This window comes from Phalacrocorax carbo, chromosome 1, assembly GCF_963921805.1.
Source record: "Phalacrocorax carbo chromosome 1, bPhaCar2.1, whole genome shotgun sequence".
Classification (NCBI taxonomy): Eukaryota; Metazoa; Chordata; class Aves; order Suliformes; family Phalacrocoracidae; genus Phalacrocorax; species Phalacrocorax carbo.
The window spans coordinates 38,734,953-38,751,874 of NC_087513.1; the positions used below are offsets into that span (position 1 = coordinate 38,734,953).

Below are 16,922 nucleotides of genomic sequence, written 5' to 3' on the forward strand. Positions count from 1 at the left end.
GGCATCTGCTGTCTGCGTCTCAGGAATGACAGAGTGTCAAGTGGATTAGACAGCTACACTGTCAAAGGCACTGCCACACTTCAAGCTTGAAAAAACAACACTTCAGGAATGTGATGTTTTATCAGGCATACCATTTGGGAGGAATAGAAATGAATGCTTTCCTTACAGTGTATGCTTTCCATGTAAGGATTACTAACAATAACTCCAGCTGACATGTCTCCATCCAGGTCTAGAAGAATTTACCGGGTTCATTGTATCATACCTTCCAATGTAAAAGCTATTTGGAGCTAACCTATGTATTGTCAGAAGCCAGATCCTGCTGCCAGGCAAAAGCTGCTGTACTACTTCTGGTCTCAAACTAGTTAATGCTACCAGTTAAGACTACTAGTACTTCTCTTACTGCCAGGCCAAGCTGGCTAGCTGAGCTGCGTCTGCATCTGTGTCAGACCTTATCCATAATGTGGATAAACTGCCCACAGACGAGCAAGGATAGATGCTATTAACAAGGTACTAGCTTACATATGAAACATGGGGTCAAATTTTTTCAGTGTCCAAGTGATACAAAAGCTTATAGGTTATTTTCAGAAACCTCAGTCAAGTCCTAAATGTTCGATTTACTTCTCAAAACAGTGCTTAATTTTACAAAGGTATTTATGTATCTAAATCTACAACATCTACTGTGTTAGAAATGTGAATTTGTTAGGGCATGAATAAGTTTTAATAACTATTTTTTAAATCTCCAACCAGCTCAATCTCATTTATCCTTTGGGGCTCCTAAGGTCAAGAGATGCAAGAACATATTAAGATAAATGTCTTCACTATATTAAAAGCTGAAGAACATACATAAGCTTAGATCAGTTTTTTCAGAACACCTGAAATGAAACAGAGTACACCTCACCAAACACTTGGCAGTACTATTTCTCTGAACAAACTGTGACTCATGCACAGCACACAGGAAAGATTTATCTGCAGTGCTTTCAGAAACTCCAGAATATACAATAACTTTAAAAAAACATTCAAATAGATGGTCATTGGTCATGACGACTATTCAACACTTGGAATTCCTAATCTTATCACACGCTTTAAAGAAAAACTGCACTGCTTCAGCTTTCATCAAACCTTCTCTTCAAAGAACACAACTGAAAATGACCAGGAGTTCTCAAAATGTCACGTGAAACCATGAACTTCAGCCTGTATTCGGACCTTAGCGTAGGTGTTTTATAAAAACAATAACCACACCATAAATGACAACTACTCCGTTCACAGTGAAAAAACTAAAAAGATTTAAAGAAAAAGGTAGATACTTCGAATGTTAAATATTAGTGACCTATGAACTAAAGCATTACCTGAAGAGGTACTCATATAGAAGTCTTAGTTCACTCTGAAGAGCAATGAGTCTTGATTGAAAAAAATCTGGTTGGTGCTTGTATAGTTAAAGAGTTTCTCATAACAATAACTGATACTGGACACTGTAGTCGTGTCATTTCACAACTGTTATGATCTTCATGATTATACCATAAAAATAACAACCTTTAAATCACTAGGATGTTTTTAACAGACAAAAATGTTCATTATGAGCAACAGTAAATCATCCATATCTTTCTCACACATACGAACATGCACACAAAGCATCCACAAAACATGTACTTTGGTCCTTCAGGATCACTACAGCTACTGGGATGAGATCTGAGCCTGGCAGTGGTAAACGTCTGAGCTCCATCCCCTGTATCCATAGCTTCCCTGTGGGCTGTGTGACTTTGTTCAATAAGGTGGCGATGGAGTGCAGAGAACATTAACATTAGTCATTAGAAGGTGGGTGACGTGACCTTACAGTTTCTGCTTTCTACTGCAATACGTCTTTCCTTTGAGCCAGAGGTTACTGTGCTTGAGGTGCCACTAGCAACATCAGTTATTCTACCTATGCACAACCTGTGTCAGTATTCATTTGTTTTCATTAAAAGATCTCTCAAATTTTACTTGAGATGAAAATCCCTTTAGATTGCTGCATAATACATACAAAACTTGCTTTTCATGAGCACATTTTGCAGACTTGTTTGAAGTAATTAGAAGAGACACAGGTTTGAAGATCACATATTTTAACCATTGATCTAGTGGTCCAGCTTTGTACAACAGGATGACAGAAAAGAGAAGGATGGCATATGTGTGGCAGAAAATCACGCGAAGATGAGAACTCTGACAGAGTCTTGCCCTGCTAGATTTCTGAGCCTGTCTGATCAGCAGTGGAAAATACGAGCCAATCTCCCTATACCATCAAAACCAGATATCAAAGAACAGATTTCACGGCGCCTGAAAATATGCGAGCCTCTGATGAAAAGGTTGTCGTGATCAATGTCTGAAATCTGCTGCAAAAGACAGAGACACAGGGATGTTCTTCACAGCAAAAGCCCTGTAACCTAACTGTGGGAAGTCCTTACAGCTCCCATGGAACCTTCCTTATGAAGTTCCTCCATAGTAACTGTAATTCATTTGCTTTTTATAACCAGTTGAATTTTGAATAGTATTACCTTGCTGTTCACAAATAAGTTAGGTGTTATAAAAAGCAAAGCAAGTCTTACCTGGAATACTCTGTCTCCTCACAGACAGTGCTCCATCAGGTGGCTTTGCCTGGTTTGCAGACTTTGTGTAAGGACTCTCATCTAAACAGAAACAAGCAACACTTCCAGTTACTGTTAAGTATAATGTCAAAAACAACGTAATTTTAACCCAAATACTGCGTAAACTAGCAATGCAGAGCACAAGAGCTGCTATGAGCTAGATGAGGATGGGTATTTCTGAATGCTGACTCAATGTTCAATGTCATGTTTAGACTCGATGACAAAGGCTCTGAATAGCAGAGCTGAAAAGGTTGGGGTAAAACCCAAAACTGGAGGTAACGCTTAGTTGATGACAAGCTTGGTATACAAAGGCCTTTTCAGTTCTAACATAATCATAGAAATTTCCTTCTTCTCATGTTAAGAAGCTTCATGTGTCAAAGACTTAAGTGAGAGAGGTACCATCACTGTTCAGGAGTGAAAGGCTTCCAGAAGCTTTTGAATATTCCAGCTGTAAAGATGCACTCCTTTTCCTCTGGGATCTGTCAGTGGGTGGTTCCTTTTCTGTGGTAATGATTGATTGGGGAAAACATCAGAAAGCTGTTGCCAAATAGGCCAGGCACATTTATGCCTGAAGAATGGCACTGTAACACTCTGTGTCTAAACAGGAGGCTATGTGGAACACCTACTGATCAACCTCAGCACATAAGAGACCACTAATGGTGGGATGAGCAGATGAGTCATCAATTAAAGGCAGCATCAGGCAGAAAGTGAGTCACTTCTACATCCCTCTTAAGAGCAGAATGATTGTAGGGAAAAAATAATTTGCATCGTAGCTTTAAAAAGGACAAACTATAAGTTCAGGAAGCAAATGTCAATAAAAGAGAAGGAATAATATTATGCATGCTATTATTTCAATTGAAAGAAAGGAATGAGAAGAAATCAGGCTTCTCTCTTGCTTATCCTTTAATTGAGTGCTCAAAAACTTTAAAGTGTTATCAAATGCTTATATTTGCATATTTTCCTTCAGTTTGCAAAGGACCAATGCATTTACAGCATGTGCATGAATACATGCTTAAATACAGATCAAGGAGTAAAAGAATCAAAGACTACGTTATGTGCTATAGCATCCTCAGATCAAGTAGAACCATATCAACATTTTCTGGAGATCAATTTTTCTTTTCAGCTGACAATCTTGATGTTATAAGCCTTCTTTGCTGATTACACTATTTACATCTTGCAAAGTCTCAAACTTCTTTAGAAACTTTTGTCAAAGACAGCAGCCCATTTTTATACAAGTGAGATAAGGGTTTAGTCAGCATAATTTAATTTCAAACCAGATCTCAGAAGCAACTGGAAGAGCTGGCTGGCTTTTAAAACCAGGACCTCTGCAATAAACTCTGATATTGTTAGGTAGAGGGAGTAACAAAAAAACTAAATAAACTAAAAAAAAAAAAAAAAAAGGACAGAAAAAGGCAAAATATTGTTTTATAGCCATGCACCTTGATGAAAATTCAGAAAGCAATGAAGAACCTATATTGGTAAAACACCTCAACAGCAAATATAATTGTTTTTTCTACAGTAAATTGAACTCCCATTGCTTTAGGACTACATTGTTACAAAGAGAAAGATAACAGGCTTGACTATACTGTATGCTAGTACCAACTCCAAGAAAATAAAAGCTGTCAGCTACAGGAAATACAGAAGTATGAAAAAATATTAACATAGATCCAGCTACACAATTTAAGGAAAAGGTAGACATGTAAAGCTTTATTCTTCCATTTGAGGAAAGCAGAAAAGCTAATATTAATGCATATGCAGAATATACATCCCCTCATTAAAGAAAAAGATTAAAATAAGAGTGAACCAGAGCTTCTGAAGGAAGTAGGATTATCTTTTTTCTTTCATAGAAGAAGCACCACTGAGCTTGAACTGAAGACAAGGCTCTCCCAAACTCATATCAATACCAAAAAAATAGAGCTCATCAATAACATGTGGCTTTCATGTCCCATCCATTATTACTTATTTGCAAGTGCTGAACGTGACAGCAGATAGTGCAAGACACACATTTTTTCTATTAAAAAGTGAGCAGGAAACGTAATACAATTTCTCAGGAAACGATGGATGGTGATAACTTTTGGGCCCTATTTGAATGTATGCCCTACCTATGAAAAAATCTATCAATTTACAGCACAAAACAGTCCTCTCCTAGTCAGACTTATTACATATGAATTATTTTCATCAGACTGGAGAAAGGGCAAAAAGGAAAGAAGAATTTTCACAACCAGACCTTTTTCATTGAATCTTTGTCACTGAGCAAATGAGTAAATCAGCTACAATCTAATGCTGGAATAGGATTTTCCCAATATTGCACTGCACCTGCGGCTATCCTGAGTTCAGAATAAAGGACAAGCTGCAAATCTTTCTGGTTAACAGCACCAATGAGGAGAGGGAAGTACATGTTCAAACTACTTACTACGGAGCCTGAGCAAAAAGTTTAGGATTTTCTACATAACAACTAGCAGATGCGAAACATAACTGAGACTGCATATGTGAGTAAGCTAGTATTTTCATTTAAGCATATTAACATTGAAAACTTATCAGATATTTATATGGGTTAGGTACTGTAGGCATGTAATTGTGTTACATTTCTTAATCTGTCTACAGAATTTCACGGGGGGGGGGAAGGCCCAAAAAGTTGCTTCATAAACTTTCAACCCCCATTAATACAAAATATGCCCAATTATTATTGGGAAAGAAGAATGAACCATTGTATCTTTGGTGGTTTGGGAAGCTGCTCTCAGGACAGGAAGGGATTCTTTTTCAAATGTCCACTTAGCAGTAAAAACACACTGCCAACATAACCAGAAATCAGTGTAAAGGATTCCCAGCAGCAAAGGAAAACAAATATAACCAACTGGAGGAAAATGCTAACAGCCTTATAGAGATGTGTATTTGAGACAGGGAAGTAATATAAAGAGCAGACAGATGCAGAAATAGATACCATCCTAAAGACCAAAGTAACATGAGAGACAAGGAAGCCCTGATAACCCTGAAATGTCAGACGTCATTCATGCTGTCGAAAGCAGGGAAAAATTTATTTGTATGTATTAGCAAAGTTTTACGTGTGGCCACAAGAATTTATTATCAAATTATAATTTACTGATGATGCCATCTGCTCTATAGTTAGCAGAGGGTCTTAAAACATACAAAGAAGTCTCATGATAGCAGTGCCTAGAGGGATTTGCCTAAGTGTTTTGTATTACCAGCTTCCCCCTCTACAGCACAGGTAGACTTCTTAGAGACGAAACCCAACGCAGCAAGCCAACACCCTGAAAAAGCAAAGGAGCAAAAGGGTATGAAGCATTCCCCAACAATGGGAGACAATAACTCAAAATTAGGTAAAGCTGTGATGTATTTAAGCCCCACATACAAAGCAGAGGGAAAATAGGCTAGATTCACAAGTGTAAATCTCACCTACCTACACCTCTAACACTAATATACCATCAGCAGGGAGCGAGTCACAGACCATAAAGAATTCACAGGCCAAACTGCATTGCCCCTGAGCATAGAAACACTTTCACCTGGAACACACAGACAGGCAGCTGCAAACCCTGCTGCTCGGTGCACCAGCTCCTGCCTGCTTCTGGAGGAATCGCACTGCGGGTGGTCACATCCACTACAGTGGGAGTAGCTTAGCTATGCGGGTACGCTCTTGGAGCTGTATCAGTTACATCACTGGCTTTTTAGTGTCCCCTCCCATCCCCCCTCCTAATTTCCTCTGGCTAAGAGATTAGACAACCCAGGGTAAACAATTTCTAGCAAGTCAGTAGGTCATATAAAAGTGATTGCTATACCAGCAGCTCTCTTCACTCAGTCACTATAGCAAATAAACCCTCTTATGCTGTTAATAGGTGAGGGTCACTTCCCCCCAAAATTCATACTTAGCATGTTTCTTGCAGTTGTAAGTGTACAATAACGAACAAGATACCGACTGTTAATTTGCCTCCTTCTTGGCAGAACAGAGTGATAATTTCAGAGGTGATGCCTTGCAGATTACGGAGATTCTTAATCAGCAAAGCAAAATGATATTCCTGTTTTCTCCTTTTACATGTCCTCAAGAAACAGCCCCAAATACTGGTAGCTCCCGTATCATCCTTTTAAAGCTCTGTACAAAATTCTTTTAATTAAAGACTGCAAAGATAACGATCAAGTGGACAGGCAAGTAGTCCTACTGCTTACAGCTATTACTGTAGGCTTATTGCCTTTAGCTATTGACTGTGAGGCAGATAAACAGCTTTTTGCACTTTCCTGCCTATTTTTAACTTGCTGGCATCTCTACCCTGTAACTGAATGATTCATTCTTTGAGTTAGTGACCCATTTATATCATTCTGTGTTGCTCCTACTATAGGGGGGGCCTCTGTCCAAGACTAAGGGCTCTATGTACTGTAACAAACCAACAGTAATGTAACCCTACAAAGATTATACACTGGACAATGTGTATAGATCTATATCATGTGCTTGGTACTGTGGTAGCAAAATTACCATATGAAATCTTTAGATATTTGCTGTATTCCATTTAATGTCACTTGAAGGATACCAACTGGCAACATATAAGAGGGAATAAAAGGAAAGCCTAGAGATATTTCCTCAGAAGTCAAGGCCAGGAGTTCAACGTATTGGGCAGTTTATGGCTGCTGAACCATTTGCGTGTGTCTCAAGGTGTCTGTGAAAGTTACTGACACAAGGATGTAGTTTACAGATGTGGTAAAGTCTAAGCGGACTCCCTAATTCAAGTCTTCACAACCAGTTAGGGGATGTTCCCTTCGCTGCTGCTGCACATCCAGGCGATAACTACTACACCCAGTGAACGAATCCAAACCCTGAGCAGCACCAGGTGGCCCCAGAAGTCAACTACACACAACTGTGTCCTGTCAGATACAAAGGGGAAGCCTCTTCCTGCCCCACTGAGCTACTGAAGAACTCAGCCGCTGCCCCTGAGCGGCCCTCCTACATGGAGAGGAAATGCAATGATCCTTCACTACTGTATCTTGTCTCTCCCACACAACAGCTCATTCTCAGCTCTACATCACCACTCATACCTGCTTCTCTTCTGCAAAGCCTGCATTCCTCTGGGAGCAGGGGAAATAACATCGAACCAAATTTGTAAATAAGGAATTTCAAATGCAGGGGTATTTTTTGATATTGAGGAGCTTGGAAGCTAGATTAAATTTTTTTCAGTAGTAGATGTGGAAGCATTACAAGAGAGAACAGTTTCCATCTTCCAGTTTTTCATCCTCATTCTTCAACAGCATAAGTATGTCTTGTGACAGGATAAGCCATTCTTTGGCCAAGGGAGAACTGAATTTACACCTTTTTAGAGTTTGACCAGGTAGCTCCTAAGTAGACTTCAGAACCCAAGGCAAGTGTAATCTGAGGCATTCATCAAACATTCCCCACCGTGAAGCACCTCCAACTAACGCGAGTCCCAGGACTCCACAAGGAAGCACATTAAATCTTCAGCTGGCTACACCTCCAGCTGTCTTAGTGTATGGGAGGAGTAAGATCGACGGTGCGTGTTGTTACTTACACCATTTGGGATGGCACGCACCTCAGACTAGTATAGAATCACATACCTATACAGAGGCAGAGGATGACAATGCAACAAGCTGCCAAGAGGATGATTACAGGTGAGAGAAGAACATCCCCAAGATTAGTTTCCCAAAAATTAAAAGCTCCAGGGTCACAGTTCAGGCATTCCTAGGACTGTAATATCCCCTTCACAGAAATGTGCCACTCCTTAACTTTATAATGAAGACTATTTTTCACTAAAAGCAACAGCTTTTTATGAATCCTGCCAGTACAGTAAAAAATACCATAGGTTCTTATACTTCCTATATCTGTAACATCCTGAATTTCTTCTTTAAATGGCATAAAGCTCAGCATTATCTAAAAGCAGCATTTTTGGCACAGTGTCATACCAGTGACAGTTGGTAAATTCTGAGCTACAGCATTCTCTGTTATCCCCACAGCTTGCAGCTGGAGGCTTGCACAGATAAAAATAAATATGTATCCACTGATGTCTGTGGTCTACAGAAGCTCTGAAGTTGGGGAAGGCTTACACAGATTGTCAGTACAAATTTTAGGACCATTCCTGGAACAACTTATTCTCTTCTACACTCAGACCTTTCTGTTCCAGAACATTGATTCTGTAAGAAAGCTGAAATATTTACTGGAGCAGGGACTTGAACCCCCATCTCACATTCATAGATGAGTACCCAAACTCCCAGCTACAGCTAAATTCAGCCTTGCCTGCTCATTCTGATCAATGTTTTAGGTATGTCATACAAAGTAAAAAAAGAGTAAAGCTATCTCCTCTACAATCAATTCCACGCCCTGCATCACATCAGGGAGAAAAGGAAATTTGAACTCAGGATCCCCTGTGTACCCCTGTGAGTAGCCCAACCGCTACAAAGTCATCAGAACCACTCTAAAAAATGCCCCTTGCCTTAAGAGTAAGCTCATCTCCTCATTTCCAGTTCTTTGTTTCTGGTAAAAATGCATAAAAATTTTCTTTAAACTGTTACAAATTCTGGAAAATGGAATTTTCGGGTTGATTTACAGCAATGGGAAGGGAAAAAATATCAAGGAGGGAGCTGACGCTTGGTTATCACACCACCCTACAGCTTCCAGCTGACAGGACTTCTGTTAAAGACAGTGGACAGACCTTTTCACTGAACTTGAAGACCAAATAATCCTGAATGAGAACTGACTAAACTCTCAATATTTATGCAATACCCTGATCAATGTAACCAGCAGCAGTCACAATCAGTAGATAGATACCAACATAACTTAACTGAGACTATGACAGCTGTAAATGAATCATATCAAGAACACTATTACCCAGTCCTTTCCCCACCCCAGTAACTGAAACTTTTAAAAGGTAACTGGAAGTTCTAAAACTCTGGTAAGTTTTACAACTGAATTCTTGAATTCACTTGAATCGATAAACCACATTGAAATTTGCTAGGAAGCAGTGAATAGTGGGAATTTCACTTTGACTATTGATGGTAGGTTTGGCACAAATGTTTTTAGCCTCGTGTAACTATTATCCTTAGCATTATCTATGCTTAACTATTACCCTATTTGCTTTTAAATAATGCAAAAGTCTAGAGAAAAATTAACATCCTGGAACATTCATGGTTATCACAATGTCACCACAGCTGTGTCAGAGCGTAATGGACTATAAACAGTTGAAAAAAGAGACAAAATTGGCTAAGTTTTTTTAGCAGATGTATAATGTACAGATTTTGAATGTATATGCTTCCTGAAACAACAAAATGTTAACAATTTGCTTTGCCCGTATGCTAACCCTTTCAGACTTGTTATGGGAGCTCCAACCATGAAAAGCATTAATTTCTCCTACTGGTGCAGAGGAATAACAATTTTTTGAGTTCCTTTTAGAACTATGGCTTCAATCACTTCCAATGAGACTTCATTTTTGAAATGGCAGTGCAGCTCTTCAAAGTAGTGCTTAGAAATATCTAAAATTTTCTAAGAGCTGGATGTAAAGCAGTCATTAATGAACTAGGCTCCAAGTAGGACAAATATGAATGTATTTAATCTTAATCCTTTCTTATCAAACTCTGTGCTCAGTGCTCTCGAGCAGTCTTTATTAAGAAAACATAGGGTTTCAACTGCTTCTGTAAGTAACATTTGTTGGTGTGTGTGACATGAGAGAATTATGAGAAGGAAAAGTTAGAATAGCTCCTCTGGTGATTTTCTTTCCCACATTTAGCAGATGTGTCCTCAGGTTTTCTTAGAACCTTAATTTTAATGGTTAGAGCACTCATTGAATAACTGTGTTGTCTCTCTAAAGTGAAAATTTATTAAATTTTATTATACTTTATGTAAATTTAATTATTTTTTCTTTATTATATGGTTACTTATTACAGTAGTAGCTCAGTTTTAATCTAGAAGCAAAAGAAGTAGGGTTCTATAATTATGCATAACTGTGAATCCATTTCCTATTGATATTTACAATACCTGAGCAAGCTTGACCACTTGAAAAATGATCTGAATATCCTCAAAGTTTGCTTATCCTGAGTTCAGTTCCTAAGCCCGTGCTTAGGCACCTGAATAGAAATGCTTGGTTCCCTAACCAGCTAAGTTTGCGGATCACCTTCCAAAGCTATTTTGCTCAGAAAAATTCATAACATTCCAAGACCACCTAAAATATGCAGGATCTGCAGAAAGCTGAAGACATGTCTTGAGAGATATTAGCATATGGTGAAATTAACTTCGGTGGATTATCTAATAAAGAAGTAATCCTGTTTAAACAATACCCCAACCACAAACTACTTCAAATCTGATGTCTTTTTGTTTATACAGCATCAAGCATTTGTTAAGAGACTAAACTCAAATGTCATAAACTAGAATCATTACTGAATTGCTACATAATCTTAGGATTCAAAGTGAGTTTCCCTCAGTTGTCCTGAGCCTCTGTTTATTGTTTCTAGAAATAATACAGGTAGCACATAAGTGAAATAGGTAAAGCTTAACCAGAGCAGAGAGAAACTGAAGAAGCTGGGAAAGTGAAAAAGCTTGAAGAAACTGAAGATGTAAACTGTGCTTTCTTAGCTCAACCTCAGCAGAGATTTTCCCTGAAGTCTGACTGCTTGAAACTGAAAAAGTAGAAGTGATGTTTAAACACGGCTGTTAGATTATTTTAAAGGAAATAAGATCCTGTATTTCCTCTTCCTGTCAGTATATATATGGATAATGGTCTTCTAGGAGTACCTGTGGGGAAGGCACCTTCCACCTTCTACCTGTGCAGACTATAATGCAAAGCACATCAGGAACATCCACCCAGGCCACTATCACTGCAGTTGACAGAGACTGGGGAAGAGAGGATGTCAACCAGGAACTTCTCTACTGCATACCAGGGAAAGCAGAAGCTGGTGGTGTGTGTGCTGTGGGAAGGCAAAGAGAGAGCTAATAGCTGAGACAGCGAGACTGTCACCCAAGTTGCATAAAAAGTAAGTAAAATATAACTGTTTAGAAAACAGGAGTTTAGTTTGCTTCAGGAAAAATAAGAATAAGCAAAGTCACAACACTACGTTCGAAGACAAGAAATTGGGAATGGTAATTTTTTCATGAGGTTATTTATTCTGTCTCCATTCCAGTGCTGTACTAATGCTATTTGCAGTATATTGCATCATGTATTTTTCAGCCTACTTGTGTCTCTAGTGATGACATCTCCATTGCTTTCCTTTGGAGACTGCTCCACAGGATGCATCAGATCTCACAGCTGGAAAAGAGTTCCCTCCATCAGTCTACAATTTTCCTTCCTTGCTTTAACTGTCATTCCATTACTCCTAATAACATTCTTCCCCTCTGCAGATGATCTTATGAAAAAATATCTCTCATGTACTGTTCATTCCAGAAATCACACAGATTACTGTGCTTACTGCTTTAGGCTCGGATCCTACCAGTTCTTCTTACTGGGCACGACTTACCACAAATATAGGCTGATCTTGGTGGGGTACATGCTGCTTTTGTACTGGGATATCCATTTGGTGCAGAGTGAAATTATTTTTTTAAACAAAAAAAAAATTGCACAACCCTGGTGTGGACAATATTAAGAGTAAAGCATACTCTTGCATCTTAGTAATATGTTGGATAAATTTACAGCACTATAGTTATCCTTTTTAATCCCACTAACAAGCTTTGTTTGATTCATAAAACAATTCCTACGCTGCCACTAGAAGCTGCATAAACATTATACCAATACCAGTGTATTTATATTGGCACACCGGTGGGATTGCCCCACTTATTTATAGTCTAAATGACACACATTATTAGTCCAAATTGGCACGGCTCAGGCTTAGTGAAAAACTGATCTTTCAGAATGCACTTCTTTTTATAGCCAGGCTATAAACTTGTCACCTTCCTTGCACCCTTGTGAAATACTGTCTTACCTTCAGCCCCTGCCCTGGAAGAGTTTATATCCACAAAAACTGTGCAATAACTTTGACTAAGTTCAGTTCTCAGGAAAACATCACTGTTTCTGGAAGCTGTGACAAGTTTGAACACCGTGCAGAGTAAGTGTCTTTTGAAATGAAGTGCTGCATACTTTTAGGAGTGGGAACAAAGCATGGTAACAAAAGGGATGTCAAGTTGACAAAATAATATCTGCGTATTTGTTTTACTTAAAGCTTTCATAAAGCCTAGGCCACTTTCTGTGCTCCAGACAGCATCTAACCATGCACCTGGTTCTTTATGGCATGCCTTTTAACCTGTCAAATACTCTATTTGCCAGTTTCTCCCAAGTCCTATTTAATCTCAAAGCTTATTTAGGGCAATCAGTTCAATGTCTGCAGTATTCCTCAAATTTGGAAAAATAGTCATTATTAGAACTCTTTCCCCACATCTTTGCCTACCTGCAGCTTAGTCATGTCTGAGTCAGCTTTTTGTAATCCTATGGAAAATACATCAATAAACAGATACAGATGGATCAATGTGACACTAGTGGAAAAATTATACTGCCGTAACCTTCAAGAAGATAGGTAAGTAATTTTTAATCTTTCCATTCACCAATCCCCCAAACTCTTTAAGCAGGACTCTTTCTCCTTTAGGAATTCACAGCTACATATTCACAATGTCTTTGGCTCTGAAGCTCCTAGAAACAACAAGAGCATCAACCTATCGCCTACCACAACTGCAGAGAGAAAAAAGATGGATTTCTGTTTTCATAGCGTGAAAACTCTACTTAAACTTTTTGTCCAAACACAACAGTGATGGTGAGGTAAATTTACATCTTTCTCTGTATTATCAGTGTATTGCCAGCACTTTCAGATCCATCATAATACTCTGTGTGTGTGCGTGCATGCACATGTGATTAATTTTAATGATGCGTTTATTCAATTTGTAAAATAATTTCAAAACAGACAGCAGAAAGCAACTAAAAATAACATGAAATCTCTCACATTGAAAATAGCTCAAACAAACCTGACATATTATCAGATAAAGGACTCTGCAGAAACACGGTGTTGAAGGCAAAAGCTCAAATAAACCGTCTGGGCTCACTGTGTTCTGAAGGTCAAACAAGCCTCAGTTTTGGCAGACCAACAGCATGATGAATGCCAGCGTCCAGATCACTCTATCATGGCCAGTCTGTAACCTGTCCAGGTTTTTATAATGAAGGACTGAGGGAATCCAAGGTGTTTTTAGGAGCCAGAATAGAATATAGGCAATTAATGAGACACAGTGTATAAGACTTCAGACCCAAGCAAGTGCTAAATATATTAACATCTGCACACTATGCAACCAGTAAAATATATCTGTAGCAAGCTCAACAAGTTAAACCAAATAGGCCACACCATTATTTCACAAAGATGCTACATTCTTCATTATCTGAAGTCTCTAAAAGGACAGCCTGGTGCAGAATACAGTACACATTAATGTAAACTGCCATTGGGAAGGAAGGGAGAAACATTCAAGACAAGCAATGACAGAGAATATTAAAACTGCAATTCTGAAGCAAGAATAGAACAAAATGCTTTCAACTACTTGCTGTAGCTCTGAAATCCAGAAGAAAACAATACGTTGTTAACCATGTCAGGAAGCATCTGTACAGCCAGCATCACTACCCCAATCAACCAGAAGATTGATACAACTGCAGGCATAGCTGGAATTTTATTGACCAAATCAACAAGAAAACACAGAGGACAGGACCTATATCAATAACTGGTGAAAGATGTCTGACAGATGACAGCAGAAGTTTGATCTTTAAGGTACTTGAAGAAATAACCGGTACTTAAAAAAATGCCAATGATTCCTAGCTATGATTTCCGTATTGCACAAAACAAGCACCCTGCTGCAGAGTCAAAGAGTTGAACACACTCATTAAGACCACAAGAACAGCAAAGCAAGCCACTGAGACTGGTAAGAATTGCTAGTTAAGGCAGTGGCTTTTAACCTGTTGTCTGTCAAGCCCTGAAAGATCAGAGACTACTGTGCCACATCTCTTGAAAGGTCCCTGAGGGGGAAAAAAAAAAAAAAGACGCCGCATTTACTCTGTACTGCAGTCTAATTATGGAACATATATATGAAGGTGTACAACAGCACTAAGTATCTAAACAAAAGAAGAATGAAGGCATTAAGCCTAACAGGCACAGTCAGCTGCCCCAAGAACCTGAAAAAAGCAAGTTCCTGCACTCCACAGCCAACACATTCTGTCTTCCAGGTCTTGTAAAGGCTCAGAGATAGGCATTCATTTTGGCTGGCTAGCAATGTAAACGCTCATGAAAACATCTCCTAACAGGAGTTAGGACAACAACCATGGAACAAATATCGTTAACTCTTCTGATGGACAGCGCCTGTTCCATGTGCTTTCAGCTTCCCTTTGAGATGAGAGCATGGGGTGGAGGTGCAGTCCCCTGGAGGAAGGGAGCCTTGCTTCTTCTGTGGGAGTTCATGAGCACGTAGCAGGGTGGAAGCATCAGCAGGGCAGGGTGCAGCAGATAGAAGAGTGCAGAATGCAAAGGCTAATAACAAGAATCGGTGAACACGCTGCATGAGCACTGAATACAAGGAGGACCTCCTAGGGACCTGAGAAGCCCTTGCAGAGGTTGCTATTAATAAATGAATATGTAAATAGAACCTGTTTAGTCCAAGTCTTGCTTGGGGGGGGGGGGGAGTAGGGGGTGGAAGGGAGACTGCTTACTATAAACTAAAGGTCTAGACAGATTTATTTTTAAAATAATCTGGGTTTCCATCAATCACTTGAAAAAATAAACATATTAAAACTCACCAAAAGAGGTCTTCCAGCAGAAAGAACTGCCTTTCACTACACATAATATAGGACTTGTTTAAATTATTCTTTGTGAGGCTTATAAAACATCTTGCTAACACTTCCCTCTTGTCTCCTACACTCCACAAAAAATTCCATTACTATTCCTGTCTTCTCGCCTTAAGAGGAATAAATAATAATAAGCGCATTGTCTACAAGGTTTATGGGTGTTCAAAAGTTGCCAGTCACCTGTCATTTCCATGCAAAGTATAGACCCAAGCAGACTTGTCCTTGAGGGGGTTGTAGGGCAGCTGAGCTGATGTTATTTACCCTAAGCTTTCTGAATCCATACTGTCTCAGAGCTTATCATAAAAATGTTGCTTTTTCTATCGAAAGAGGCTTCCACTGAACAGCTCTGTGAAAGAAGCTCCCACACCGTGTACTCCTTTATAAGGTCAGACTAGAGATGAGGAATGCTAGATAACAGAGCTGCGCTTTTGCATGTTGCACAGCAGCGTTCATTCTACCTGCTTCCTAGTGTCCACATCACTCCCCTTTGTAAGGGCATTGCATTTTAACAGCATACATGGAATAGAAGGAATAAAAAAGGAGATGAGGTCTGACAGAAAACATAACAAAATAAGTATATGTAATGCACAGGATGCTGTGTGCCAGAAAGGAAGAGGGAGAGAAGAGGAAAACAAAACTAAAACATGCTGTAGAGGGAAAAGAAAGTAAAGAACAGTATGGAGGCATGAATGGGAAGAGACTAATCCCACTACGCTCCTTCTCAGTCCCCTCCCAAGCTCCTCTAACAAGCTGTATTTCCTTTGCTAATTACACAGTAGAACTGAAGCAGCCTGATTTGAAATCACGCAGAGGTTTAAAGTCCTCAGCTTTGAGTTTCTACTCCTAATTTCAAAAGGCCAAATTAGAAAACACTGGAGAAGCTGATTTGACAAGAGACACCAGGACATCAGTACCACAGCAGGAATTAATACTTTGCTGCTTTCCCTTCCTGAGCTGTCTCCTCTGCTTCTGGGCTAACGCTCCTCTCTCTGAGAAGCAAATGAATATGGGAGCTAGCGAGAGCTGTATATATTTTTTATCACCATCAGCAGATCAAAGAAACTGAGTGGGAACTGAAAACAAGCTATGAAGTTCAGGAAACAAATACTTTTTCAACCATGCAGGAATTTTTGGCTCAGACACTTTCTTTAATATTCTGCTTAGCAGAGAAGCACAGATAACAATGACGGTGTTACTGACAGCGTTATATGGATGGAATAAAACTATAAAAGTGTCAATGACAACCTAAAGACAAAACAAAGTGAACATAAAGTCTCAGCACAGAAATTATTTCTTTAGCCACCACTCTTCTGTACAATTTTTCCTTTCTAGCATGATTTTTCCAGGGCCTGGATCAGCCTCAGATTGCTCCTATTACTCTCAGTATAAAATAAAAGTCTATTGAGACTTGCATGTAAAAAGTTAATTATGGTTGAATAAAATGACTAGAGAGATCAAACAATGTCTATTCCCCAAGTTCATGCCAAGATCCATATACATGTAATGT

General features: G+C 39.1%; 1 protein-coding gene across 17 annotated transcripts in view; it reads right to left on the bottom strand.

The window, feature by feature from the left end:
- Positions 1-16,922, bottom strand: part of GRIP1 (glutamate receptor interacting protein 1) — a 334,186-nt gene that overhangs the window by 106,295 nt on the left and 210,969 nt on the right. For 15 of the 17 annotated variants that reach the window (XM_064448948.1, XM_064449022.1, XM_064448920.1 and 12 more), the window contains exon 2: positions 2,577-2,657. The exons of the other annotated variants lie outside the window; for them this stretch is intronic. In XM_064448948.1, coding sequence (XP_064305018.1) covers positions 2,577-2,657 — 81 coding nt within the window. The remainder of the gene's footprint in view (positions 1-2,576; positions 2,658-16,922) is intronic. 17 annotated transcript variants of the gene reach the window in all.